The 26,276-nt window shown below is 42.2% G+C and overlaps 2 protein-coding genes across 5 annotated transcripts in view; one reads left to right on the top strand and one right to left on the bottom strand.

The window, feature by feature from the left end:
* TSGA10 (testis specific 10) overlaps positions 1 to 13,910 on the bottom strand; it is a 149,501-nt gene extending 135,591 nt beyond the window's left edge. The window contains exon 1 of one of the 4 annotated variants that reach the window (XM_030920566.1): positions 13,635 to 13,910. Coding sequence is in view for 1 of the 4 variants with exons in the window: in XM_030920565.1 (XP_030776425.1) it covers positions 13,237 to 13,347 (111 nt within the window). In the remaining 3 variants the exon portion in view is untranslated. The other 3 variants (XM_030920567.1, XM_030920568.1, XM_030920565.1) reach the window with 3 other exon arrangements.
* Positions 13,833 to 23,258, top strand: C17H2orf15 (chromosome 17 C2orf15 homolog). The gene is made up of 4 exons (XM_030920574.1): positions 13,833 to 13,964; positions 14,431 to 14,544; positions 19,385 to 19,479; positions 22,283 to 23,258. The coding sequence occupies exons 3-4, from the start codon at positions 19,454 to 19,456 to the stop codon at positions 22,620 to 22,622; spliced, it is 366 nt and encodes a 121-aa protein (XP_030776434.1). The 5' UTR covers positions 13,833 to 13,964; positions 14,431 to 14,544; positions 19,385 to 19,453; the 3' UTR covers positions 22,623 to 23,258.
* The last annotated feature ends 3,018 nt before the right edge of the window (positions 23,259 to 26,276 follow it).

The following is a 26,276-nucleotide window of genomic DNA, read 5'->3' as shown; positions in this document are numbered from 1 at the left end:
TTCATATCACAAAGAGTGAATTTCCCTAATATATAATTCCTAGAAATAAAAAAGATTAAAAAAATACTCTAATAGAAAAATTGGCAAAGAATGTGAACATTTACAGAAATGGCTCTTAAATGTATTTTAAGATGTTCAATCTCAACCTTTAGTGACACAAATTAAAACAACACTGAGACCCCCTTTTAACCATCACATGGCAAAGATCAATAAGATAGATATATAACATAGCATCCTTATATATCACCAGTGGGAGTGTAAATTGATACCGTATTTATGGAGAACAATTGCATAAAATCTATCAACACGACAAATGCACATAGCTTCTGTTCAAATAATTTCATTTCTAGGAATTCATACTATAGCTATACATACACGTATGCAAAATAACAAATGTTAGAGATTTTTCACTTTAGCATACTATCCGTACTATTCTGCATCACACTGTTTTACTTGACAATGTATCTTAGAGATTGTGTAACTTAGGAAAATAATTTTTTCTTTCCTTGAATCAAGGCTACCATTGTGTTAAAAGAGAATTTGTTATGAGCATCTTAGATCTTTCCTCAAAACACAGCTGCTGTTCTCCAAAATCCTACCTAAGGAATTACAGAATCAGGATCTCCTCAGTCACTGACCTTATGATGTACTCTGTGTAAACCAGCACTTAAACAGGCCGGCAGATTTATTTCTCTTTTTCCTTGTCTCTAAACAAGGCACAACTGTTCATTGCAACAGTTACTGCCCCACCTGGAACCTCAGCATTAGATTTCAAAGAATATTTCAAATTATGAAGCATTTAACCCCCTAGTGGCTGGACTGAACTCCTAACTACCATTTCTTACATAGTTTCTGTTGAAAAATGTATTCCTAGTGATAAACGTGATTTAGAATAACAGAAATCCTCACTGGAACAGTACTGTTCAATTTTTATTGAATGTAAGAATCATCTGGGACTGTTGTGTGAATGCAGATTCCTATTTACAGGCTGAGATCTGACATTTCCATAAAGCTGCTTGGAGATCCCTATTTGGTTAGTACAGAGACCACATGTTGAATCATGCTGTGCTGTAATTTCTGATTTATTTGAATAGCAAGGATCTCTTAAAGTCTAAACCCATTCAATATTCAGAGTACTTTTGTAATTTTGTCCCTTCCTACTTCTCCAAACTTATCTCCTACTTGATACCTCCAAGAACCCCTCTATGAAAGACAAACTATGCAACACAAAAGGGTCTCGCTCTGTCACCCGGGTTGGCATGATCGCAGCTGCTCACTGCAGCCTCAACCCCACCCCGGCCCAAGCAATCCTCCCACCCTAGCCTCCCAAATAGCTGGGAACACAGGCATGTGCCACCACAATTGGCTAACTGTTTTACATTTTGTAGAGACAGGGTCTCCCTATGTTGCTCTGGCTGGTCTTGAACTCCTGGGCTCACAAGATCCTCCCGCCTAAGTCTCCGTGGGATTACAGGCATGAGCCATCACACCCAGCCAACACATTCTTAATACATATATATTCAAAAGTATTTTATCATCTGTTCAACAAGCCTTGCCCTCACTCTTTTCTCCATTTAACTTAAGACATTTCTAAGGCTCAGCTTGAATTCAATTTTCTCCAGGTTTTCTCTGTCTTCTCCACTGCATAATGATCATCTATTAATTGATATTTATATATAGATTATAGAAGAATTTATGTTCTAAGTTTTTCTGGATGTCTTCCTCACACATTTATTAGACTCTTAAGAACAAAAAATGTCCAAAAACTCTCTGTATCCAATGGGGAAAGAACATGCACAGAGTTCTTTATGTAATAAAAAATGTCAAAAAATTTCTTGAGGTTGATAATGAAGCAGTGTAATAAAGCAGACAAAATCAGACTTTCTTCCTCCTCTTTGGTAAACCGAATAAAGTGGGACTTTTGCAAAAGTACCTATCAGGCCTGGCTAGGAATTAAAAATAGCAAGAGACCACATGTCCACCTGATAATCCTAATCAATCATGCTGGAGTTGCTATCCTCCCTCCACCAGCTTTGGGGGCAACATCACTAGGGGAAAGAGACATCAGTGTATCTGGAATTCCCATGACTGGTCTGCCAGCTTCCCCACCTCAGGCCACATAAATATCCTCAACCTTGCTGCAATCTCATCAATTAGAATGGAACTTGTGTTGTTGTACAGTTCTCAGAGAAGGCAAGTGAGACAAGGTTCCTTTTTTAAAAAATTATTTTTTCTTTTTTATGCTATCCCTCCCCTAGGCCCCCACTCCCTGATAGGCCCTGGCATATGTGTTCTCAACTTCCACTTATGAGTGAGAACATGCAGTGTCTGGTTTTGTGTTCTTGTGTTAGTTTGCTGAAAATGATGGTTTCCACCTTCATCCACGTGCCTGCAAAGGACATGAACTCATCCTTTTTAATGGCTGCACAGTATCCATGGTGTGTATGTGCCACATTTTCTTTATCTAGTCTATCATTGGTGGGCATTTGGGTTGGTTCCAAGTCTTTTCTATTATGAACAGTGCTGCAATAAACGTACGTATGCATATGTCTTTAGAGTGATTCATAATGCTTTGGGTATACCCAGTAATGGGATTGCTGGGTCAAATGGTATTTCTGATTCTAGACCCTTGAAGAATCGCCACATTGTCTTCCACAATGGTTGAACTAATTTACACTCCCACCAACAGGGTAAAAACATTCCTATTTCTCCACAACTTCTCCAGTATCTGCTGTTTCCTGACTTTTTAACGATCCCCATTCAAACTGGCATGAGATGGTATCTCACTGTGGTTTTGATTTGCATTTCTCTAATGACCAGGGATGATGAGCTTTTCTTCATGTTTGTTGGCTGCATAAATGTCTTATTTTGAGAAGTGTCTGTTCATATCCTTTGCCCACTTTTTTGATGGGGTTTTGTTTTTCTTGTAAATTTGCTTAAGTTCCTTGTAGATTCTGCACATTAGCCCTTCATCAGATGGGTAGATTGCAAAAATTTTCTCCCATTCTGTAGGTTGCCTGTTCACTCTGATGACAGTTTCTTTTGCTATACAGAAGCTCTTTAGTTTAATTAGATCCATTTGTCAATTTTGGCTTTTGTTGCCATTGCTTTTGGAGTTTTAGTCATGAACTCTTTGCCCATGCCTATGTCCTAAATGGGCCTAGGTTTTCTTCTAGGGTTGTTATGGTTTTATGTTTTATGTTTAAGTCTTTAATACATCTTGAGTTAATTTTTGTATAAGGTATAAGGAAAGGGTCTAGTTTCAGTTTTCTGCATATGGCTAGCCAGTTTTCCCAGCACCATTTATGAAATAGGGAATCCTTTCCCCATTGCTTGTTTTTGTCAGGTTTGTCAAAGATCAGATGGCTGTAGATATGTGGTGTTATTTCTGAGGCCTCTGTTCTGTTCCATTGGTATATATGTATGTTTTGGTATCAGTACCATGCTGTTTTGGTTACTGTAGCCTTGTAGTATAGTTTGAAGTCCGGTATCGTGATGCCTCCAGCTTTGTTCGTTTTGCTTAGGATTGTCTTGGCTATATGGAGTCTTTTTTGGTTCCATATAAAATTTAAAGAAGTTTTTTCTAATTCTGTGAAGAAAGTCACTGGTAGCTTGATGGGGATAGCATTGAATCTGCAAAATACTTTGGGCAGTATGGCCATTTTCACAATATTGATTCTTCTGATTCATGAGCATGGAATGTTTTTCCATTTGTTTCTGTCCTCTCTTATTTCCTTGAGCAGTGGTTTGCAGTTCTCCTTGAAGAGGTCCTTCCCATCCCTTGTAAGTTGTATTCTTAGGTATTTTATTATCTTTGTAGCAATTGTGAATGATAGCTCACTCATGATTTGGCTGTTTGTCTATTACTGGTATATAGGAATGCTTTTGATTTCTGCACATTGATTTTGTATCCTGAGACTTTGCTGAAGTTGCTTATCAGCTTAAGGTGATTTTGGGCTAAGACAGTGGGGTTTTCTAAATATACAATCATGTCATCTGCAAACAGAGAGAATTCGACTTCCTCTCTTCCTATCCGAATACTGTTTATTTCTTTCTCTTGCCTGACTGCCCCAGCCAGAACTTCCAATACTATGTTGAATAGGAGTAGTGAGAGAGGGCATCCTTTTCTTGTGCCGGTTTTCAAAGGGAATGCTTCCAGGTTTTGCCCATTCAGTATGATATTGGCTATGCAGTTTGTCATAAATAGCTCTTATTATTTTGAGATACATTCCATCAATACCTAGTTTATTGAGAGTTTTTAGCATGAAGAGGTGTTGAATTTTATCAAAGGCCTTTTCTGCCTTTGAGACAGAATTGAGACAACCATGTGGTTTTTGTCATTGGTTCTGTTTATGTGATGGATTATGTTTATTGATTTGCATATGTTGAACCATATGACTTCATCCAGGGATAAAGCTGACTTGATTGTGGTGGATAAGTTTTTTGATGTGCTGCTGGATTTGGTTTGCCAGTATTTTATTGAGGATTTTCACATCGATGTTCATCAGAAATATTGGCCTGAAACCTGATGCCAGGTTTTGGCATCAGGATGATGCTGGACTCACAAAATGAGTTAGGGAGGATTCTCTCTTTTTCTATTGTTTGGAATAGTTTCAGAAGGAATGGTACCAGTTCCTCTTTGTACCTCTGGTAGAATTCGGCTGTGAATCCATCTAATCCTGGGCTTTTTTTTGGTTGCTAGGCTATTAATTACTGCCTCAATTTCAGAACTTGTTATTGGTCTATTCAGGGATTTGACTTCTTCCTGGTTTAGTGCTGGGAGGGTATATGTGTCTAGGAATTTATCAATTTCTTCTAGATTTTCTAGTTTATTTGCAGATAGGTGTTTACAGTATCTTCTGATGGTAGTTTGTATTCCTGTGGGATCAGTGGTGGCATCTCCTGTATCATTTTCTTATTGTCTATTTGATTCTTCTCTCTTTTCTTATTAGTCTGGCTAGCGGTCTATCAATTTTGTTGATCTTTTCAAAAAACCAGCTCCTGGATTCACTGATTTTTTGAAGGGCTTTTTGTGTCTCTATCTTCTTCAGTTCTGCTCTAATGTGTTACTTCTTATCTTCTGATAGCTTTTGCATTTGCTCTTGCTTCTCCAGTTCTGTTAATTGTGATGTTAGGATGTTGATTTTACATCTTTCCTGCTTTCTCCTGTGGGCATTTAGTACTATAAATTTCCCTTTACACACTGCTTTAGCTGTGTCCCAGAGATTCTGGTGTGTTGTGTCTTTGTTCTCATTGGTTTCAAATAACTTAATTCTGCCTTAGTTTCATTATGTACCCAGTAGTCATTCAGCAGCAATTTCCATGTAGTTGGGTGGTTTTGAGTGAGTTTCTTAATCCTGAGTTCTAATTTGATTGCACTGTGGTCTGAGACTGTTATCATTTCCATTCTTTTGCATTTGCTAGGGAGTGTTTTACTTCAATTATGTGGTCAATTTTAGAATAAGTGTGATGTGTTGCTGAGAAGAATGTATATTCTGTTGAGTTGGGATGGAGAGTTCTGTAGATGTCTATTATGTCCACTTGGTCCAGTGCTGAGTTCAAGTCCTGAATATCCTTGTTGATTTTCTGTTTCATTGATCTGTCCAATATTGACAGTGGGGAGTTAAAGTCTCCCACTATTATTGTGTAGGAGTCTAAGTCTCTTTGTAGGTCTCTAAGGACTCGCTTTATGAATCTGGGTACCCTGTATTGGGTGCATATATATTTAGGTTAGCTCTTCTTGTTACATTGATCCCTTAACCATTATGTAATGCCCTTCTTTGTCTTCTTTGATCTTTGCTGGTTTAAAGTCTGTTTTATCAGAGACAAGGATTGCAACCCCTGCTTTGTTTGCTTTCCATTTGCTTGGTAAATCCTCCTCCATACCTTTATTTTGAGCCCATGTATGTCTTTGCATGTGAGATGGGTCTCCTGAATACAACACAACAATGGGTCTTGACTGTTCATCCAATTTGCCAGTCTGTGCCTTTTAATTGGGGCATTTAGCGCATTTACATTTTAGGTTAATATTGTTATATTTGAATTTGATCCTGTCATTATGATGCTAGCTGGTTATTTTGCCTGTTAGCTGATGCAGTTTCTTCATAGTGTTGATGGTCTTTACAATTTGGTATGTTTTTGCAATGGCTGGTACCTATTTTTCATTTACATGTTTAGTGTTTCCTTCAGGAGCTCTTGTAAGCCAGGTCTGGTGGTGACAGAATCTCTCAGCATTTGCTTGTCTATAAAAGATTTTATTTCTCCTTTGTTTATGAAGCTGAGTTTAGCTGGATATGAAATTCTGGGTTGAAAATTCTTTTATTTAAGAATGTTGAATACTGACCCCCACTCTCTTCTGGCTTATAGGGTTTCTGCAGAGAGATCCACTGTTAGTCTGATGGGCTTCCCTTTGTGGGTAACCTGCCTGCCCTTAACATTTTCTCTTTCATTTCAACTTTGGTGAATCTGATGATTACGTGTCTTGGGGTTGCTCTGCTGGAGGAGTATCTTTGTGGTGTTCTCTGTATTTCCTGAATTTGAATGTTGGCCTGCCTTGCTGGGTTGGGGAAGCTCTCCTTGATAATACCCTGAAGAGTGTTTTCCAACTTGATTCCATTCTCCCTGTCACTTTCAGGCTACACCAATCAAAGGTAGGTTTGGTCTTTTCACTTAATCCTATATTTCTTGCAGGCTTTGTTTGTTTCATCCTTTTTTCTCTAATCTTGTCTTCACGTTTTATTTCATTAAGTTGATCTTCAATCTCATAGCCTTTCTTCTACTTGATCGATTCGGCTATTGATAACTTGTATATGCTTCACCAAGTTCTCGTGCTGTGTTTTTCAGCTCCATCAGGTGTTCTTCTCTAAACTGGTTATTCTAGTTAGCAATTCCTCTAACCTTTTCAAAAGGTTCTTAGCTTCTTTGCATTGGATTAGAACATGCTCCTTTGGTTCAGAGGAGTTTGTTATTACCCACCTTCTGAAGCCTACTTCTGTCAATTCGTCAAACTCATTCTCCATCCAGTTTTGCTCCCTTGCTGGTGAGGAGTTGTAATCCTTTGGAGGAGAAGAGGCATTCTGGTTTTTAAAATTTTCAGGCTTTTTGCACTGGTTTTTCTTCATCTTCATGGATTTATCTACCTTTGGTGTTGATGTTGGTGACCTTCAGATGGGGTTTCTGTGTGGACGTCCTTTTTGTTCATGTTGATGCTATTCTTTTCTGTTAATTAGTTTTCCTTCTAACAGTCAGGCCCCTCCTGCTGCAGGTCTGCTGGGGTTTGCTGGAGGTCCACTCCACACCCTGTTTGCCTGAGTATCACCAGCAAATAGCAGAAGCTGCAGAACAGCAAAGATTGCTGCCTGTTCCTTCCTCTGAAAGCTTCGTCCCAGAGGGGCATCTGCCAGATGCCAGCCAGAGCTCTCCTGTATGAGATGTTTGTCAACCTCTGCTGGGAGATGTCTGTTGACCCCTGCTGGGAGATGTCTCCCAGTCAGGAGGCACAGGCGTCAGGGATCCACTTGAGGCAGCAGTTTGTCCCTTAGCAGAGTTAGAGCACTCTGCTGCTCTCTTCAGACCAGCAGGCAGGAACATTCAAGTCTGCTGAAGCTGCGCCCACAGCCACCCCTCTCCCCAGGTGCTCTGTCCCAGAGAGATGGGAGTTTTATCTATAAGCCCCTGACTGGGGCTGCTGCCTTTCTTTCAGAGATGCCCTGCCCAGAGAGGAGGAATCTAGAGAGGCAGTCTGGCCACAGCGGCTTTGCCAAGTTGCAGTGGGCTCCGCCCAGTTCGAATTTCCCACCGGCTTTGTTTACACTCAGTTGGAAATGCAGAAATCACCCGCCTTCTGTGTTCATCTCACTGGGAGCTGCAGACAGGATCTGTTCCTATTCGGCCATATTGCCAGACGCAAAAAAATTATTTTTAATTTATTCTTTTTTATTTTTTTCAATGTGAAGTCTAAAATAAGGAAGAACTCTAATTCTCAATTAGGAAGTCACACAGCAGAGTGGTTAACAGCATGTATTTTGGCATCAGCCTGCCTACATTCATTATCCTAGTTCTGCCACATATTAGCTGCGTGACCTTGGGTGACTTGGTTACTTCGCTGACTATAGCTTCCTCATTTACAAAATAGGGATGATAATAAGAGTATCTGCATTGGCTGGGTGCAGTGGCTCACGCCTGTAATCCCAGCACTTTGGGAGGCTGAGGCGGGCAGATCACCTGAGGTCAGGAGTTCGAGACCCACCTGGCCAACATGGTGAAACCCCACCTCTACTAAAAATACAAAATGTAGCTGGGCATGATGGCAGGCACCTATAATCCCAGCTACTTGGGAGGCTGAGGCAGGAGAATCGCTTAAACCCAGGAGGCGGAGGTTGTAGTGAGCCAAGATTGCACCATTGCACTCCAGCCTGGGGGACAAGAGCGAGACTTCGTACCAAAAAAAAAAAAAAGAGTATCTGCATCATAGAGTTGTGTGAGGATTAAATGAATTAATATATGTTTTAACTTTAACACTTAGAATAGTGCCTGGCGCATGATAAGCACTTTATATGTTATTATTTACTATTATTACTAATTCCTCTCACTGAGTCAACTTAATTGCCTATCAAGTCCTACTGATCTTTTCACTAAAAATTATGTTACATTTCTTCCATCTGTATCACTGTTTTAGTTCATGCTTTCAGACTGTAGCCATCACATTTATTCACTTTATAAGTAAACTTATAAATAGCTAGAATAAGAATGAACCAAAAACATCTTTCTGAGGATAAAAAGATGTAAAACAAATAGAACCCTACAATTTCGACCCTAAATGAATCTAGGAAAGTCCAGAACAAATAAATCAGAGATTACAGCACAGCATGATTACTGCTACATCAGAGTAATGCACATAGATGCTAAGGGAACACTGAGAAAGAAGCTACAAAAAAAGTATTTCTGACTTCTACTTCTTCAAAAAAGACTTAGGATCTACTCTCCATTCCAAAAGAACTATGAGCATATCCCCACTGGAGCACTTAATGCATTCTATTACTTTTACAGGATGTCCACAGCCATGGCTACTTTAACATGTCTAAAACAGACTTCCTTTTTTTTTTTTTTGAGACAGTCGTGCTCTGTCACCCAGGCTGGAGTGCAGTGGCATGATCTCAGCTCAGTTCAAGCAATTCCCTGCCTCAGCCTCCTGAGTAGCTAGGATTACTGGCATACACCACCACATCCAGCTAATTTTTGTATTTTTAGTAGAGCCAGGGTTCCACCATGTTGGCCAGGATGGTCTCGATCTATCGACCTCGTGATCTGCCTGCCTTGGCCTCCCAAACTGCTGGGATTACAGGCGTGAGCCACAGCACCCAGCCTGGATTTTATTTTTACTTGCAGTGGAAAGCCATTGGTGTATTTTTGAGCCAGGATCATCTTATTATAATTTTCTTTTTCATTTTTTTCCCTCTCCCTTCTCCCCTCCCACAGGATCTCATTATTTTGAAGTGATTGATTTGATTTCTGTGTGGAGAATAGGTTGTAGGGTGCAACAATAGAAGCAGAAAGACAGCAGGGAATGGTTGCAGTATTCTAGGTGGGAGATGATGGTGACTTGGACCAGGGAGGTGGTAACAAAAATACAGAGAAGTGGATGGATTTATAATATATATTTGAAGATAGAACCAACAACATTTGCTAATAACTTAGAAGGGATTTATTGCAGTGAGCCAAGATCATGTACTGCACTCCAGCCTGGGCGACAGAGTGAGACTCCACGTCAAAAAAAAAAGAAAAAAAAAGGCACAGCCTTTAGGGGATGATTAGGCCATGAAGAGTTGCTGGTATATAATAGATCCCAGAGAGCTCCCTCGCCCCTTCTAAAATATGAGGACACAGTCTGAAGGTACCATCTATAAACCAAAAAACACCACACATTGATTCTGCTGGCAACTTGATCTTAGAATTCCCAGTCTCCAGAACTGTAAGAATTAAATTTCTGCTGCTTATGTTATTTCATTATAGCAGCCTGAATGGACTAAGATATGTGCCAATATCATTTGACTTCAAGTCCTCTGCTCTTGCTTTTCCTCTCAGGAACACTTTCTACCGAGCCTTTCACATGGCTATCTTCTCACCCTCAGCTCCTTGGCTAAAATGTCAGAGGGTCCTCCCCGACTACTTATCTAAAGTAGCCTCTCTCCCAGTCACTCTCTCAAATAAGTGATAAGCTATTTGCACTTACCACTACTTGAAATTACATCATTTATTTGCTCACTTGTTTACTATCTCCCTCAACTAGAATATAACATTCAAGAGCCCTAGGTTTTTGTCTTGTCTCTGTTATATCCCTAAAGCCTTAAAAGTGCCCAGCACAAAGGTGAAACGCAATAAAACATTTTCAAAATAAGAAAATTTAATGATTCGAACAAAGCAGTTTCCATGGTGGGTGAAAACAAGTCTGAAGGGGACTAATGTAAGAATAGTAAAGAAAAAAAAAATGGAAAATGTAAACTTCTTTTAGGAAGCATGATTGTGAGAGGAAGAGAGGTAGAACAAAGGTGGAAGACGACCAGGGTTGTGGAAAGGTCATTACAGGAGGAGAAAAACGTGTTCCTTAATTCTCTTTACATAAGGATCCTCTTTCAGAATTAAAAGCCCTGCAGCCCCTCCTCAGAAAAATGCAAATACACCTTTACAAACAATTTCAGGGGATTTAAGACTCTCTCAGGTCCTTGGACTCCAGGTGAAGAAGTCCTACAGTACAGAAACATGAAGATTCCGAAGCCATGAGTTAATGTTAATTGATGGAGAAAGGCAGCTGAGGTAATAAGAGGAAACCCAGGTAAATATGTATTGCCCTGAGACAAGAAAAAGAGAAGCAAGGACAGGTGAAGATTTAGACACTTGTAATCCCAATAATCTCCGCACTTTGGGAGGCCAAGGCCGGAGGATCACTTGAGCCCAGGAATTTGAGACCAACCTGGACAACATAGTGAGTCCCTGTCTCTACAAAAAAGAAAAAAGAAATTAGCCAGGCATAGTGGCATCCACCTGTGGTCCCAGCTACTTGGGAGGCTGAGATAGGAGAATCACTTGAGTCCAGGAGGTGAAGGCTGCAATGAGTCATGATCGCACCACTGCATTCCAGCCTGGGCGACAGAGCGAGACTCCGTCTCAAAAAAAAAAAAAAGCCGAAAAAAGCCGGGCGCGGTGGCTCAAGCCTGTAATCCCAGCACTTTGGGAGGCCGAGACGGGTGGATCACGAGGTCAGCAGATCGAGACCATCCTGGCTAACATGGTGAAACCCCGTCTCTACTAAAAATACAAAAAACTAGCCGGGCGAGGTGGCAGGCGCCTGTAGTCCCAGCTACTCGGGAGGCTGAGGCAGGAGAATGGCGCAAACCCAGGAGGCGGAGCTTGCAGTGAGCTGAGGTCCGGCCACTGCACTCCAGCCCTGGCGACAGAGCAAGACTCCGTCTCAAAAAAAAAAAAAAAAAAGGTAAGTGGCATGGAAATCTGAGGAAGTTTCTGTCTGGTTGAATTTTAATTTTTCAGTGAAACAGGAGATAAGATTATATAATAAAAAGTATCATCAGTGTTGAGCAAAATATGAAGCACATAATATGTATTCAACAAATTAATTTTTTGATAGAATGGAAAATACTGGACTACTTCATATGGAATTCTGAAATCTGGTTCCACAAAAGTTTACTACAGTTGAGGTGGGTTTTTCTTTTTAAAAATATTGTCTCCAAAAGTGTAGACTTATAGACACTGAGGTAGGAAGGAACAGCCTCACTAACAGAAGGATGTGGAAAACCATACAAGATTTAGGAATACTTTTGAGAGAGGATTTTACATAATAAGTGGATAAATATTTGGGGAAACAATCACCAAACTAAATACTGAGAGCAACGATAAAGATTAATCTTTAAAAAAAGTTGAGTAAAGAAGCAAGATGTAAATGAATACTTAGTACAATCCCATTTGTACGAAGTTCAAAAACAAGCCAAACTGCAATGTGCACGTTCACATACAATGATGTGAAACATTAAGGAAAATCAAGGAAGTGGCTCTTAGAAGTCAGGAGAGTGGCCATCTGTGGGGAGGGAAAGGAGCATGTAATCTGAAAAGGAGATAAATAATAATACCTCTAACTGCCTCTGTGTATGGAGGACTTCAAAACCAAATCGTCCTAAACAAACTAGTCTAAGCAACTGAAAAAGCATACAGAAAGATCTCCCAGAGAATCTCTACACCTGATTATATTCTGAGCTACATACAATGATTTTTCTTCAGAAGGTAAACAATACGTGAAATATTTTGGAAGATGCCATAAAATAATGCCAAAGTTTAGGATTTAAAATTAATATTTCATTAATGTACCTTCCTAGTTATTTCCCACTAAGACTGAAGAATTTGGCTCATTAATCAATTAAAATACAAACAAGAATCTGTCTTATCCTGGAAGCAAATTCGAATGTGACATCCTACTTCTGTAACTAACCTGTTTTTTTCTACTTACAAACCTATTGTTACTCTATTTATGTCCTTACACGCAAACAAAGTATACTTGAAATGCTGAACACCAGTACAGAGAATTTTAAACAAGGAAATCTCCTAGGATATAAGGTCCTGGAATGGAAGAAGGAAAACGTTGGGATACTGTAATCTATGCAAACCTTCCTGCAGTCGCGGAAAAAAAAAAAAAAAGTGAAAAAAAAACCATATTTCTGTGAGTTTTTAGGTATCAAATCCATGATCACCTAGTTATCCAATTTAAGTCTCAAATAGTTTTTCAACAAAAGCCAGCTTTCCCTGCCTTTACTGTGTATAATTTTTACTAAAATTATCAGATTTTCATGCAAATGCCTATGTAATCTCAGCCTTTCACCACCCCAGGTCTAGACAGAGGCTCAGAAATGAGCGATCCGGAGTCAGGTTGAACTCCCAAATCTGTGACTTCCAAATTCCTCGGCTCCACCAGAGCTTCCAGAGCGTTTCTAAACTGAACAGTCCCCCCAACAACCAAGCGGAGAGCTGCGGGAGGACGCCAAGCGGTGACCATAGGAACTGGACTCAAACCTAACCTCCCAAGAAGCAGGGGCAACGCGTGCTGCTAAGCTTCCGGCCGGCAGCTGTGCCTGCCGCTGCCCCTCACAGCGGCTCCCGCGGCAAGCGCCCACCTCCCCCGCCACGGCCCCGCACCCGCCACTCCCGCCCGCTTGCAGCCGCCTTCTCAGAGACCTTCTGGCCCAGTAGCAGCGCTCTCCCCACCCTGCGCATCTCCGCAGCTTCTACCTGGAGCTCCGGGTCCCTCCCCGGGCTCCTCGGCCCGCCGTCCTGCCCAGAACTCATCCCGGCGACTGCCAGGTCTCGGCCTCCGCGGGGAATACGAGAACCGCCCAGTCTCCATCCTCCGCCCCTTTCTCCTCCCTTCCCACCCCCAAATCGTCCCGGCCCCGCCCCGGCGAATCGGAGGAAGGCGGAGCCGGCGGGAAGGAGGCGGGGGCGGTTAGCGCCAGCCGGCGCCGGCGTGGCCCCGCCCTCACGCTCTGTACCGGAGTGGGGCTCGTCTTCCACCTCCCCGGCGCCCCAGCTTTGCTTCCGTCCCGCTCGCCCCCAGGCCCGGTGCGCACGCGTACCTGGCTCGACCTTGCCTGTCGCGGGGACTACAAGCCGTGCGCGCGCACTTACGCACGGAGCGACGCGTACGTCCACCTGCCTGCCGTACAGGGCACCTAGGAGGGACCTCTTCCTGGCCCATCGGCGCCGCGCAGGCGCACGCCCACGCAGCGCCTAGACGCCCGACCCGAGCGTCCCGTCTCCTAGTAACCAGCCGCGAGCCCCCTTTTCCACAACTCATTTCTTAATCCCTGCCTGAGGCTGCCACACCTGGATGGAACGCGCATGCGCAAGGCTGCCTCTCGCCGCCCCGTCTTCCCTCAGGTTGGAACCCCTGCTGCTTCGCGACGGTAGGTTTGTTCCACTTTCCCAGAGCTTGGGCATCATTCTGGACCTTCTGGACCCATGTTCGGTGAACCGGTTACTCCTAGAGCTGCTTTTGGGCCCGTTTTGAGGGAACCTTCCAGGTCCAGCCCTCCCACTGCAGCCTGCGGGGAGCAAGCCGGCCTGTCCCGGCGAGCGTGGGCAGCCTGGAGTCAGGGGAGCCTGGGGACCACGGCTTGGTCAGCTCTGCACAATCAGAGCTGAATCGGGAAGTGGCAGAACTAGCAACGAAAGTCCAGATTCCTGACCGATATTCCTTCTCCACATGCCAGTCCTTTTCCAAATCCCCTCACCTTAAAGTGGACAAATGAGCCTTTTGGTGAGAAAGAATGAGCGCTGCATTCTTCTACCAATTTTTTGGAGCCCAGAATTGGGAGGGGAAGAAAAGTCTTCTTAATTTTTCTTAATACCTACCATGTCCCTTTCCTGCAGATGACACTCGTAGGTTTTTACAGCAATTCTCTGATGCCCTTGATACGGCAGAACGCTGTGTATATCAAGAGTAAGCTCTCGTTTGAGGAGATTAACAATTCCTGTTTTTGCCAGGTGAGTACTCATTTTTTTTTTCCCCATAAGATGTCACTGGCAGGGATAAACAACTTTTATGTTAGAACAAATTTAGTCATAAAAGTACATTTAATATAAGTGCCATTTTTTTCTCTTTTCATCGTGTTATTACATAGTCTTATATTTTGTCGCATTTGTTTTCAGATAATCATATACTTTGTAAGTATAATCAGATACCAAAAAAAATTAAGTGTTCCTGTTACTTTAAGAGGCTAGAGGACACAAGGAGCACATATCCTCGGAAATATAATTATTTGTAATTGACAAAATAACAAACTGAGAAGTTATGTTAGAGGGAATAATGTATAATCTCATTTCCTCTTCAGATACTAAGATTATTTTGAATACATTACCTAGCATTATTAAAAACAAATAGGAAAGAATGTTCTAAGTTTAAAACTGTCAGTTGGAGTTGAAGACTCCAGGGGTGGGGAGATTATTAATATAGGAAGTAGGAAAGTACTTCCCTTACAGAAAGAATAAGAAAAGTTTAAGCATTTATGAATGCCACCTAGATGGTACTGAAGATTCTTTGGAAAGAATGTAAGGAAATGATCATTTTAAGGTCAAAAGAGAGTGAAAAGATTTTCCTTTTTTTCCTATCAAGAACTGTTGACTTTCTCCCCTAATCTGAGAAAGTAAAAATTTCTTTCCCTCTTTGGAAACCCAAGGGGTACTGAGTATCCCATCCTGCCCCAACTAAACCTTTTTTTTTTTTTTTTTTTTTTGAGACGGAGTCTCGCTCTGTTGCCCAGGCTGGAGTGCAGTGGCATGATATCGGCTCACTGCAACCACTGCCTCTCGGGTTCACACCGTTCTTCTGCCTCAGTAGCTGGGACTACAGGCGCCCACCACCACACCCAGCTAATTTTTTTTTTATTATTATTTTTAGTAGAGACAGGGTTTCACAGTGTTAGCCAGGATGGTCTCAATCTCCTGACTTCGTGATCCACCCGCCTTATCCTCCCAAAGTGCTGGGATTACAGGCGTGAGCCACTGCGCCCGGCCTTTTTTTTTTTTTTTTTAAAGACAGTCTCCCTCTGTTGCCCAGTACCCAGGCTGGAGTATGTTGGCATGATCTCAGCTCACTGCACCCTCCACCTTTCAGGTTGAAGCAGTTCTCCTGCCTTAGCCTCTTGAGTAACTGGGACCACAGGTATGTGCCACCATGCCCAGCTAATTTTTGTATGTTTTTGTAGAGATGGGGTTTCACCATGTTGCCCAGGCTAGTCTTAAACTCTTGGACTCAAGTGATCCGCCCACCTCAGCCTCCCAAGTGCTGGGATTATATACATGAGCCACTGTGCCTGGCCCAGGCTAAGCCTTATTTAGTACCCTGTGCTCTCTCTCTCTCTCGTGACAGACACCTTCTAAGGTCTGGGTTTTCTAGTCCCTTAGTTTTTTCATCATTTCACAAGCTTCACTACAAAAACCTCTGTTATTACTTTTTTTTTTTTCACTGTCCTCTTCCTGATCCCCTCAAAACAATATCTGGGACTACAATTCCATATGTGTTAACCCACCTGATCTTGTTCCACAACTCACTGATGCTGTGTTCCTGTTTTTAAATCAGATAGTTTCCTCCTTATGCTGAGGTCTGAAAGTTCTAGGCAGTGTCCATTCATAGGGCTTACTTTATTTCCTTTCTCCCAAGGATCACTCTCCGAAACTGCCTATTGTCCAATATCTAAAAGCCATTGCTTCATGTGTTTTGTGTTTTCATGCTGAAAGCAGGCTGGGCACGTTGGCTCACGCCTGTAATCCCAGCACTTTGGGAGGCCGAGGTGAGCAGATCACCTGAGGTCAGGAGTTCGAGACCAACCTGACCAACATGGAGAAACTCTGTCTCTACTAAAAATACAAAATTAGCCAGGCATGGTGGCACACGCCTGTAATCCCAGCTACTCAGGAGGCTGAGGCAGGAGACTTGCTTGAACCCGGGAGGCAGAGGTCGCAGTTAGCCGAGATCATGCCATTGCACTCCAGCCTGGGGGACAAGAACAAAACTCCGTCTCAAAAAAAAAAAAAAAAATAGATGCTGAAAGCATGAGGATAAGTCTGGTCTCTGTTATTCCATCATGACTAGCAGCAGAAGTCTGCCATTCTTCACAATCCCAGGCCCCATGTCACTATCCTCAAGGGAAGTGGTTCGCAATGCAAAAATTGCTTCAAGCTGGGGGAACTGTAAGTGCAAAGGTCCTGGAGCAGGAGAGGGTTTGGCATAGAATATTCCTGAGGAACAGCAATGGGGTGATAGGTCTGGGGTAGAATGAAGGAAAGAGACAGGAGAGAGTGCTTGCTGGTAGAGTTGTTTGCTATGGCTGCTACAACAATTTACCACACACTTGGTGTCTTTAAGCAACACAAATTTATTATCACACGGTTCTGGAGATTTACAAGTTCAAAATGGGTCTCACTGGGCTAAAATCAACATGTCAGGCAGGTCTACATTCCTTCTGGAGGCTCTAGGGGAAAATCCCCTTTCTTGCCTTTCCAGCTTCTACTGGCAGCCCTTGTGATCCCAGTCTATGTTCAACACCAAAAATGGCCAGTCAAGTCCTCCTCACATTGCATCATGGCTAACACATTCTACCTCCCTCTTTCACTTCTAAAGACTCTTGTGTGGCAGGCACGCTGGCTCACACCTATAATCCCAGCATTTTGGGAGGCCAAGGCAGGCGGATCGCTTGAGGTCAGGAGTTCAAGACCAGCCTGGTCAACATGGCAAAACCCTGTCTGTCCCAAAAAATACAAAAATTAACTGGTCGTGGTGGCGTGCACCTGTAATCCCAGCTACTTGGGAGCTGAGGCACGAGACAATCACTTGAACCCGGGAGGCGGAGGCTGCAGTCACCCTAGATCACGCCACTGCACTCCAGCCTGGGCAACCGAGTGAGACTCTGTCCCAAAAAGAAGAAACAAAAAAACAAAAAACGAAAAAAAGCCCTAGTGATTACATTGGTACCACCCAATTAATCCAGGAGAATTTTCCCACCCTCAGAGTCAGCTGATTAGCAACCTTAATTCCCCCTTGCCACATACCAACATAGTCACAACTTCTGGGGATCAGGACAAAGACATCTTCGGAGACTATTATTCTGCCTACCACAGCTGGGGACTAGATATGTAAATAACTTGTTTTTGTCTCTGAGGTGGAAAGTAACTAGAGTGTGTTGAGCAGAGGACTGCTGTGATCTGGAATTTGTTCTAAAAAGTTCAAACCAGTCCAGGCGTGGTGGCTCATGCCAGTAATCCCAGCACTTTGGGAGGTGGGAGAATTGCTTGAGGACAGGAGTTTGAGACCAGCTTAGGAAACACAGTGACACCTGTCTCTACAAAAAAATGAGCTTTAAAAATTAGCCAGGTGTGGTCAGGCACAGTGGCTCATGCTGTAATCCCAGCACTTTGGGAGGCCAAGGAGGGCAGATCACTTGAGGTCGGGAGTTCGAGACCAGCCTGGCCAACATGGCGAAACACCAGCTCTACTAAACATACAAAAATTAGCCGGGCATGGTGGCAGGTGCCTGTAATCCCAGCTACTCGGGAGGCTGAGGCAGGAGACTCATGGGAACCCGGAGAGCGGAGGTTGCACTGTCTTTGCAACTTGAATTTCTCTGATTCCTAGTTAAGTCTGAATATCTCTTTATGTACTCTCATTAGCTGTTTGGGATTCCTCAGTCTTTGAATTATGTTTTTATATCCTTTGCCCATTTTTCTAGCAGGATTACTTTTTCCTTGCTAATTTGTAGGTGTTCTCTTTCTATTCCAGCCACTAAATACCATCAGCTTTGGACACAGAAAATATCTCCTTCCAGTCTCTTATCTTTTTGTTTATATTTTTGCATTGAATAGAAATTCCCAATTATGAGTAATCAGACTCACCTGATTTCCTTCCTTATTGTTCAAGCTTTTTAGGTCTTGTTCAAGAAATCTTTCTTCACCCCAAGGTAACAGATACAGTGTCCTTCATTGTCTTCTATTGCATTTACAGTTCTGCCATTCACATTTAGGTCTTTAATGCATATGCTCTCCACTGTTTTTGTTTTTTTCTTTTTTTCTTTTTGAGATGGAGTCTTCCTTTGCCACCCAGGCTGGAGTGCAATGGTATGATCTCAGCTCACTGCAACTTCCACCTCCTGGGTTCAAGTGATTCTCCTGCCTCAGCCTCCTGAGTAGCTGGGATTACAGGCACCCGCCACCACACCCAGCTAATTTTTGTATTTTTAGTAGAGACAGGGTTTCGCCATTTTGGTCAGGCTGGTCTCGAACTCCTGACCTTGTGATCCACCCGCCTCAACCTCCCAAAAGCCTGGGATTACAGGTGTGAGCCATCGCGCCCAGCTCACTTTTGTATTTAAGATCCTGCTTAACTTTTGTCCACACAGTGAGCCAATGTTCACAATACTATCATACTAAACTTAGTCTGTTCTCTTTTGCCTTATAGTGCCACCTGTAACATATGTGAAGTTCCTCAAATACCTAAGTCCAAGTCACAGCTCTGTCATATTCTACTGACTATTTGTTTCTGTACCTGCACAAGGTTATTTTTATTAGTTTCACTTTGTGACATAACTTTTTTTTTTTTTTTAATTTTTTTCTGATAGTAATGAGGTCTCCCTGTGTTGCCCAGGCTGGTCTCAAACTGCAAGACTCGAGAGATCCTTCCACCTTGGCCTCCCAAAGTGCTAGAATTACAGGCGCGAGCCATTGTGCCCAGCCATGTAGCATATCTTAATATCTGGTAAAGAAAGCCCTTTGTTCTTTTTGTCCAGATTGATTTATCTCTTTACGTACCTTTATTCTTACATGTATATTCCAGATTTCTTCTTGAATGGCAACCACCTAAATGCCAGTCCAAAGAAGCCCCCAATAGACTTGTTCGCCCTTCATGTCCTCAACTCTGGGGAAGTTAAGGTGAGACTCACAGGGCCAAGTCTACCCTATTGTATTTGGTTCCTCCTCAGTCCTTTTAGTAGATTGAAATTTAATGTACAAATTGATAATTATATAAGTTATTATTTTACATTTGTTGATTTCAAATGCAATGTTTTATAGTTTTGTGTTTTTTAAAAACCTTTTTTCAATTTTGTATTTTGAAAAAGTTTTAAACCTACAGAAATGTAATAATAATACGTAGAACAACTTTTTAAGCTTTACCTCCTAGATTTAACAGTTGTTAGCATTTTGCATATTTTACTCTCTTTCTGTATCTATGTATCTATCTCTCTATTGCTAAACAATTTGAGGGCGACCTGCAGATATGATTCTTCACCCCCAACTATTTCAGTATGTATTGCCTAAGAACAAGGACATTGACTTATATAATTATCACATTAATAATATATAATATATAATATATATAATTATCACAATTATCACATTCATGGCATCTATCACATTGATCCAATATTATTATCTAATATTGTCAAATATCCAAATGTTGCAGTTATCTAAGTAATGATCTTTGTAGTACATTCCATCCCCTTCCCAAGCCAAGAGCATTGGTTGCATTTGAAATAATGTATCTTTAGCCTCCTTTAATCTGAAACAGCTGCTCAGCCTCTCCATGTCTTTCATAACATTGACATTTTTAGGTAGAAGCTATTTGTTTCATAGAGGATACCTCTTGTTTGGGTTTATCTGATTGTTTCCTTAGGTTTAGATTCAAGTTATGCATTTGACAGGAGTATTTCCTTTCTAACAAAAAGAGAAACCAAAGAATAGAATAAACTCAATTTTATTAATTTGAAGGCAGTATTAGATATTCCTTTGATGAGGAAGAAAAATTCATCTTCAAGTTCCAAATCTAAAAAACAAGTATACCCATATTTCAGAATTTCATCAGAGATCTTTAAAAATTTAGCTAAGTTGTATTTGATTCCCAGAAAGCCAAATATATACTTTTACCTAGTTGTTATATTAAATGTGAGTAAACTACTATATTTAGGCTACTACAGTAGACCCAGGACTCTGTTTTGTTATAAACACTGATATTCAATCACAAATATGGATAAATAGGGTTTCAAGATGATTCTTTAGAAATGTTCAGTCAGTAATTAGAGTTTGATGACTATGAAATTGTATACTATCAAAGATACAGTAGCTAAATATTAACGACATAATACATTCTAAAAGTGGGTGAGGCCGGGCACAGTGGCTCATGCCTGTAATCCTAGCACTTTGGGAGGTGAGGTGGCTGGATCACCTGAGGTCAGGACTTCGAGACCAGCCTGGCCAACATGGCAAAACCCCATCTCTACTAAAAATACAAACATTAGCTGGGCGTGGTGGTGGGCGCCTGTAATCCCAGCTACTCAGGAGGTTGAGGCAGGAGAATCACTTTAACCCTGGGGGGTGGAGGTCCAGTGAGCTGAGATCACACCACTTCACTCCAGCCTGGGTGAAAGGGCGAAACTCCATCTCAAAAAAAAAAAAAAGGTGGGGGGCGCGTGAGTGCTTTCCTTCCAAGCTGTGGAATCTGCTCCAGATCTCAGGTTGCTACTAGAGCATCTTGGGTAGATGACTCTTCCCCAGTAAGCCCTGGGCTTTCTCAGACCTTTACTGTGCAGGAAGCCTGCCCTTCTGCCATCCTGGTCAACTCTGCCTACCAAATTCCTGCCCATCTTTGAAAGCGCAACCCTGACCTAGGCTCCCCTCCTTTGGGAAACTTCCCAAGTCCTCCCTCCATGCTACATGATCATCTCTCTTGTTTGTTTTTTGAGACGGAGTCTCGCTCTGTCACCCAGGCTGGAGTGCAGTGGCGCGATCTCGGCTCACTGCAAGCTCCGCCTCCCGGGTTCACGCCATTCTCCTGCCTCAGCCTCCCGAGTAGCTGGGACTACAGGCGCTCGCCACCTCGCCCGGCTAGTTTTTTGCATTTTTAGTAGAGACGGAGTTTCACCGTGTTAGCCAGGATGGTCTCCATCTCCTGACCTCGTGATCCGCCCACCTCGGCCTCCCAAAGTGCTGGGATTACAGGCGTGAGCCACCGCGCCCGGCTGATCATCTCGCTTAACAGAGTGGGCATCCTTAATCACAAGTATCTTTTTTTTTTTTTTTTAAAGACAGTCTCCCTCTTGTTGCCCAGGCTGGAGTGCAGTGGCGCAATCTCGGATCACTGCAACCCTCGTCTTCTGGGTTCAAGTGATTCTCTCGCCTCAGCCTCCTGATTAGCTGGGATTACAGGTGCATGCCACCACACCCAACTAATTTTTGTATTTTTAGTAGAGACGGGGTTTTACCATGTTGGCCAGGCTGGTCTTTAACTCCTGACCTCCGGTAATCCGCCCGCCTCGGCCTCCCAAAGTGCTGGGATTACAGGCGTGGGCCAGGGTGCCCAGCCAATCACAAGTATCTTTACGGGATATCTTTATTTTTTGCAGAAAATAAAATACTAGCAGAGTATTTGGCCTTCAGTAGTTATTTCTTTAGCCCATTAGTAAGAGGTTTCCTAGCAAGAATGAAAGGATTAAGAGAATCTCTACTATTTTCTGAAAGGTGATAAAACATAAAATCAGATAAATTCCTTTTAAAAAGACTTTCAAAGAAATCTTTAGAACCTGCAAACCCTCCCACAAAGAAAATGTGAACACTGAAAGGTGGGAGGCAATTTTACTTTACATTTTTAGTATCACCATGGCATTTCATTCCAACAAACATTGCCATGAAGTTAGGGAAATTCCTGCTGCATTCACTTACTTTTTTTTTTTTTCCCCAGTAATCGAGTTGAAGAAACACTTCCACTACTTAAAAATTACTTTCATATTTGTTCAGCTATCCCAATGGGATTTTCACTTAGTAAATCTGCTACTCAGGTATCTGCTATGCATATGGATTCCAAAGTGGATGATCACTTAATACGAGGGACTGAAAAAAGCAGGTTGGAACCAACGACTCAGTTATTTCAAAACACCAAGAAAATAAGATTAGAAGACACAAATCAAGAAAACTTTTCAAGGATTGAAGGGACTGGCACAAGATCTTTTTCTGAGAAAGCCTTGGGTTCAGTGGTATACGTCAAAGAAAGCGATGGACTAGAAATGACAGATGTGGAATGAAGCAATTTGTATGTATTACCAAACAAACCAAAAACTGCCTTTGATTAAGAGGGGATGTCGAAAGAGAACTTAACCTTATTAGGAAACCCTAACAAAATGATGGAAGACTATTGCTTTATTTTTCACTATTTGTGAATCATCTTACACTGCATTTTTTGATTATGCCTATTCAAAAGGCAGTTGCTTTTAGAGTGAAAAAGCCTTCCAAAATTCAAAGCAGATTTCTCTGGTATTATATTATATCCTTCTTAAAAACCAGAGCTTTTAAGTGCCAGTATTTGAATGGCACCAAAACATTTTCATTTTAATGTATTTCTTTAACAAGTGATTTTAAAAAGTGTCTAAGCGGCCGGGCATGGTGGCTCATGCCTGTAATCCCAGCACTTTGGGGGGCCGAGGCGGGTCGATCACCTGAGGTGAGGAGTTCGCAACCAGCCTGGCCAATATGGTGAAACCCTATCTCTACTAAAAATGCAAAAAACTAGCCAGGTGTGGTGGTGGGCGCCTGTAATCCCAGCTACCTGGGAGGCTGAGGCAGGAGAATCGCTTGAACCCCGGAGGCGGAGGTTGCAGTGAGCTGAGATCATGCCATCGCACTCCAGCCTGGGCAACAAGAGCGAAACTCCGTCTCAAAAAGAAAAAGGTCCAAGCAATGTGACATCAGTATTTCATAGTATTTCTGGTGTACCGGTTTTGTATGTTACATTTCCATTTTGGGATTCTGCTTTAGGATACTTTACTTTCTTACATTTTGCATTTTCTGTAAAAGATCACTGCAGATAAACTGAAAAGGCCAATAAATTGCATATCTTCAGAAGGATTTCACATTTTAAATCGTGCCTTTAAAACTGCTTTTTCCCCCCACATAGAATCCATTTTAGAGTTAGAAAAGTATTTTTTCCAAGCGTTAATAGTTTGTCTTGCAGATGATACCATTTTATGTCACCAATATTTAATATGAGAAAACCTGGTGTTTAAAAACCTTGTTTTGTGTATCAGTTATGAAAATATCTGGTAGTTGGAAATCTCTTTAATATTCATTTTAAAAGAGGAAAGGGCATCTTTTCAGAGCGGGGGGGAGCTATATTTTATTAATCAGAAAAATACTAAACAAATGTGTTTGTAGGGAATATTGAGAGTGAAAAACAATTGTTGAATGGGACATAAGCTAAAAAGACAACGCTTTTTATTATTTACGGAACATAATTCTTTAGGAGAGAAAAAAATACACAAATCATTCATTTGTTCACCTAGCCTGGCACTGTGCTTGGTGCTGGAGATACAGTAGTGAATAAAATAGCCACTGCCTTGTAGAGTTTTGTGCCTACTAGGAAAGACAGGACATTATACAGTAATTATATAAGATGCCAATTGTGATATGCCATGAAGAAACGTATAGCATTCAGAGAGACATAACACAAGACATACCACATAAAGCTGATTTTTTTTTTTTTTAAGATGGTCTCACTCTGTTGCCCAGGCTGGAGTGCAGTGGAGCGATCATAGCTCACTGAGTGTCAAATTCCTGTTCTTAAGCGATCTTCCTGCCTCAGCCTCCTAGTAGCTAGGATTACAGGCATGTGCCACCATACCCAGCATGTTTTTGTATTTTTTTAGAGACAGAGTCTCACAATGTTACCCAGACTAGTCTCAAACTCCTGGCCTCAGGTAATCCTCCCACTGGGCCATAAACTTGTTTTTAACTGTGGGAAATGGGAAAGAATATCTCAGTATATTTTTGAAAGCAAGTTTATTAAGAAAGAAACAACAACAGAATCGCTACTCCATAGACAGAGCAGCCTCTGAGGACATTTATAGCTTTTGCAGTGACATGGTTGTCTAAGTGAATGATGGTGATGGTCATAAAAGTGGAGAGAAGGGGATAGAGTACAGGTGAAGTTTGACAGGATGTAGTCATGGTTTGGAAGTGGAAAGTGAGGAAGAAGAAAGGGCTTCTAGCAAAAAAGGCTAGATGCATGCAGGATCCCTGGGGGAAAAAAAGAGTGAGTTCAGGAGCATGGTTTTTAGACTTACCAGGTTTACAATGCAGTTGTATCTATGGAACTGAAAAGTATAAATTTTGTAGTTGTATACAGAAATGGTACTTAAAGCCATAGAATGAATGAAATTGCTTAAGGAGAATGTAGTGTGAGATAAAGATCTGAGGAACTTCAACATTTAGGGGTTGACTAGAGCAGGGTAGCTGGCCAAGGGGACTGAGGAGTTGGCAGTGAGGCTAGAGGAAAACCTGGCAAAGGGGACTGAGGAGTTGACAGGGTAATGTCACAGTTGTCCACAGGAATCTCCAGGTTGAGGTAGTCAAATGAACAGTTAGATGAAGACTGAAAAGTCCACTGGATCTAGCAATGTGAATGTCACCAGTGACCTTAGCAAAAGCACTTTTGCTGGAATAATTGGGGGGAAAGCCATTTTGGAGTACGTTGAAACAATGAATGGGAAGTGAGAAAGTAGATACTGGATGTACAGCAGTTTTTCCAAGAAGGTTGGCTCAGACGGGTAGCAGGCAGGATGAAAAGTGGAAAGAGAAGTGAGGTCACTGGAGGATTGTTAAAGAGTACAGCATGTTTGAGTGTCACTAGAAAGGTTCCAGTGGAGAAGCCGAAGAAGTAGGTAAAGTTGGCTGGGCGCGGTGGCTCAAGTCTGTAATCCCAGCACTTTGGGAGGCCGAGACGGGCGGATCAACTGAAGTCAGGAGATCGAGACCATCCTGGCTAACACAGTGAAACCCCGTCTCTACTTAAAAAATACAAAAAACGAGCTGGGCGAGGTGGCAGGCGCCTGTAGTCCCAGCTACTTGGGAGGCTGAGGCAGGAGAATGGCCTAAACCCGGGAGGCGGAGCTTGCAGTGAGCTGAGATCCGGCCACTGCACTCCAGCCTGGGCGACAGAGCGAGACTCCGTCTCAAAAAAAAAAAAGAAGTAGGTAAAGTTAAGAATAACCAAGGGACAGCGGTCCTGGAGCAGGGAGGAGGGAATGGGATTCTTTAAAACCTCTTCAGCAAGAAACTAGGGGAAGAAAACCCATAACTGTACCACCTGATATTTCAGAGAAAGGGAATTTAGAAGGAAGTAATATAAGCAAAGAGCAACAATATTCTGTGACTGTTTTTAATAATAACCAGGAAAATTCCTAGTGCAGTTAACTCTAAACAAAATTCATTCCCACCTGCATAATACAAGATAGACGAACTCAGAGTGACCTTGGTAAAAGATGTAATAATAAAGAAATGAGGTGTCATTTTGTCTTCATTGGAGCTTTATATGAAGCCCTGGTCATTTACCGTATCAGCATCACCAAACTGAACACTGAATGATTCTTACTCCAAGAGGCAAGTCTTAGTGGTTTCTATTTTAACTGAAGGAGAGATTGATTTCTGAGCAAGAGTGAAAAAGGTGACCACCAATTCTTTGGGCTTCTCTCATCAAGAGGGGAAGTCCACTACCCCACGCCTTAACTCTGGGCTGGCTTTGTTGTTGTTGGCCAATAGAATATGGCTGAGGCGCTGCTTCCAAGATTAGGCCTCAATTGAGGTGCCCTAGCAGTCAGGCAGCACCTGCCAGAGCATGAATAAGGTTATCTTGGACCGCCCAGCATAGCCAACCCGTGCTGAATGAAGCCACATGAATATGCCCA

This window comes from Rhinopithecus roxellana, chromosome 17 (genome assembly GCF_007565055.1).
Source record: "Rhinopithecus roxellana isolate Shanxi Qingling chromosome 17, ASM756505v1, whole genome shotgun sequence".
Classification (NCBI taxonomy): Eukaryota; Metazoa; Chordata; class Mammalia; order Primates; family Cercopithecidae; genus Rhinopithecus; species Rhinopithecus roxellana.
Note: the sequence above shows the minus strand (reverse complement) of the source record. Positions and strands in the feature narration are given on the sequence as shown.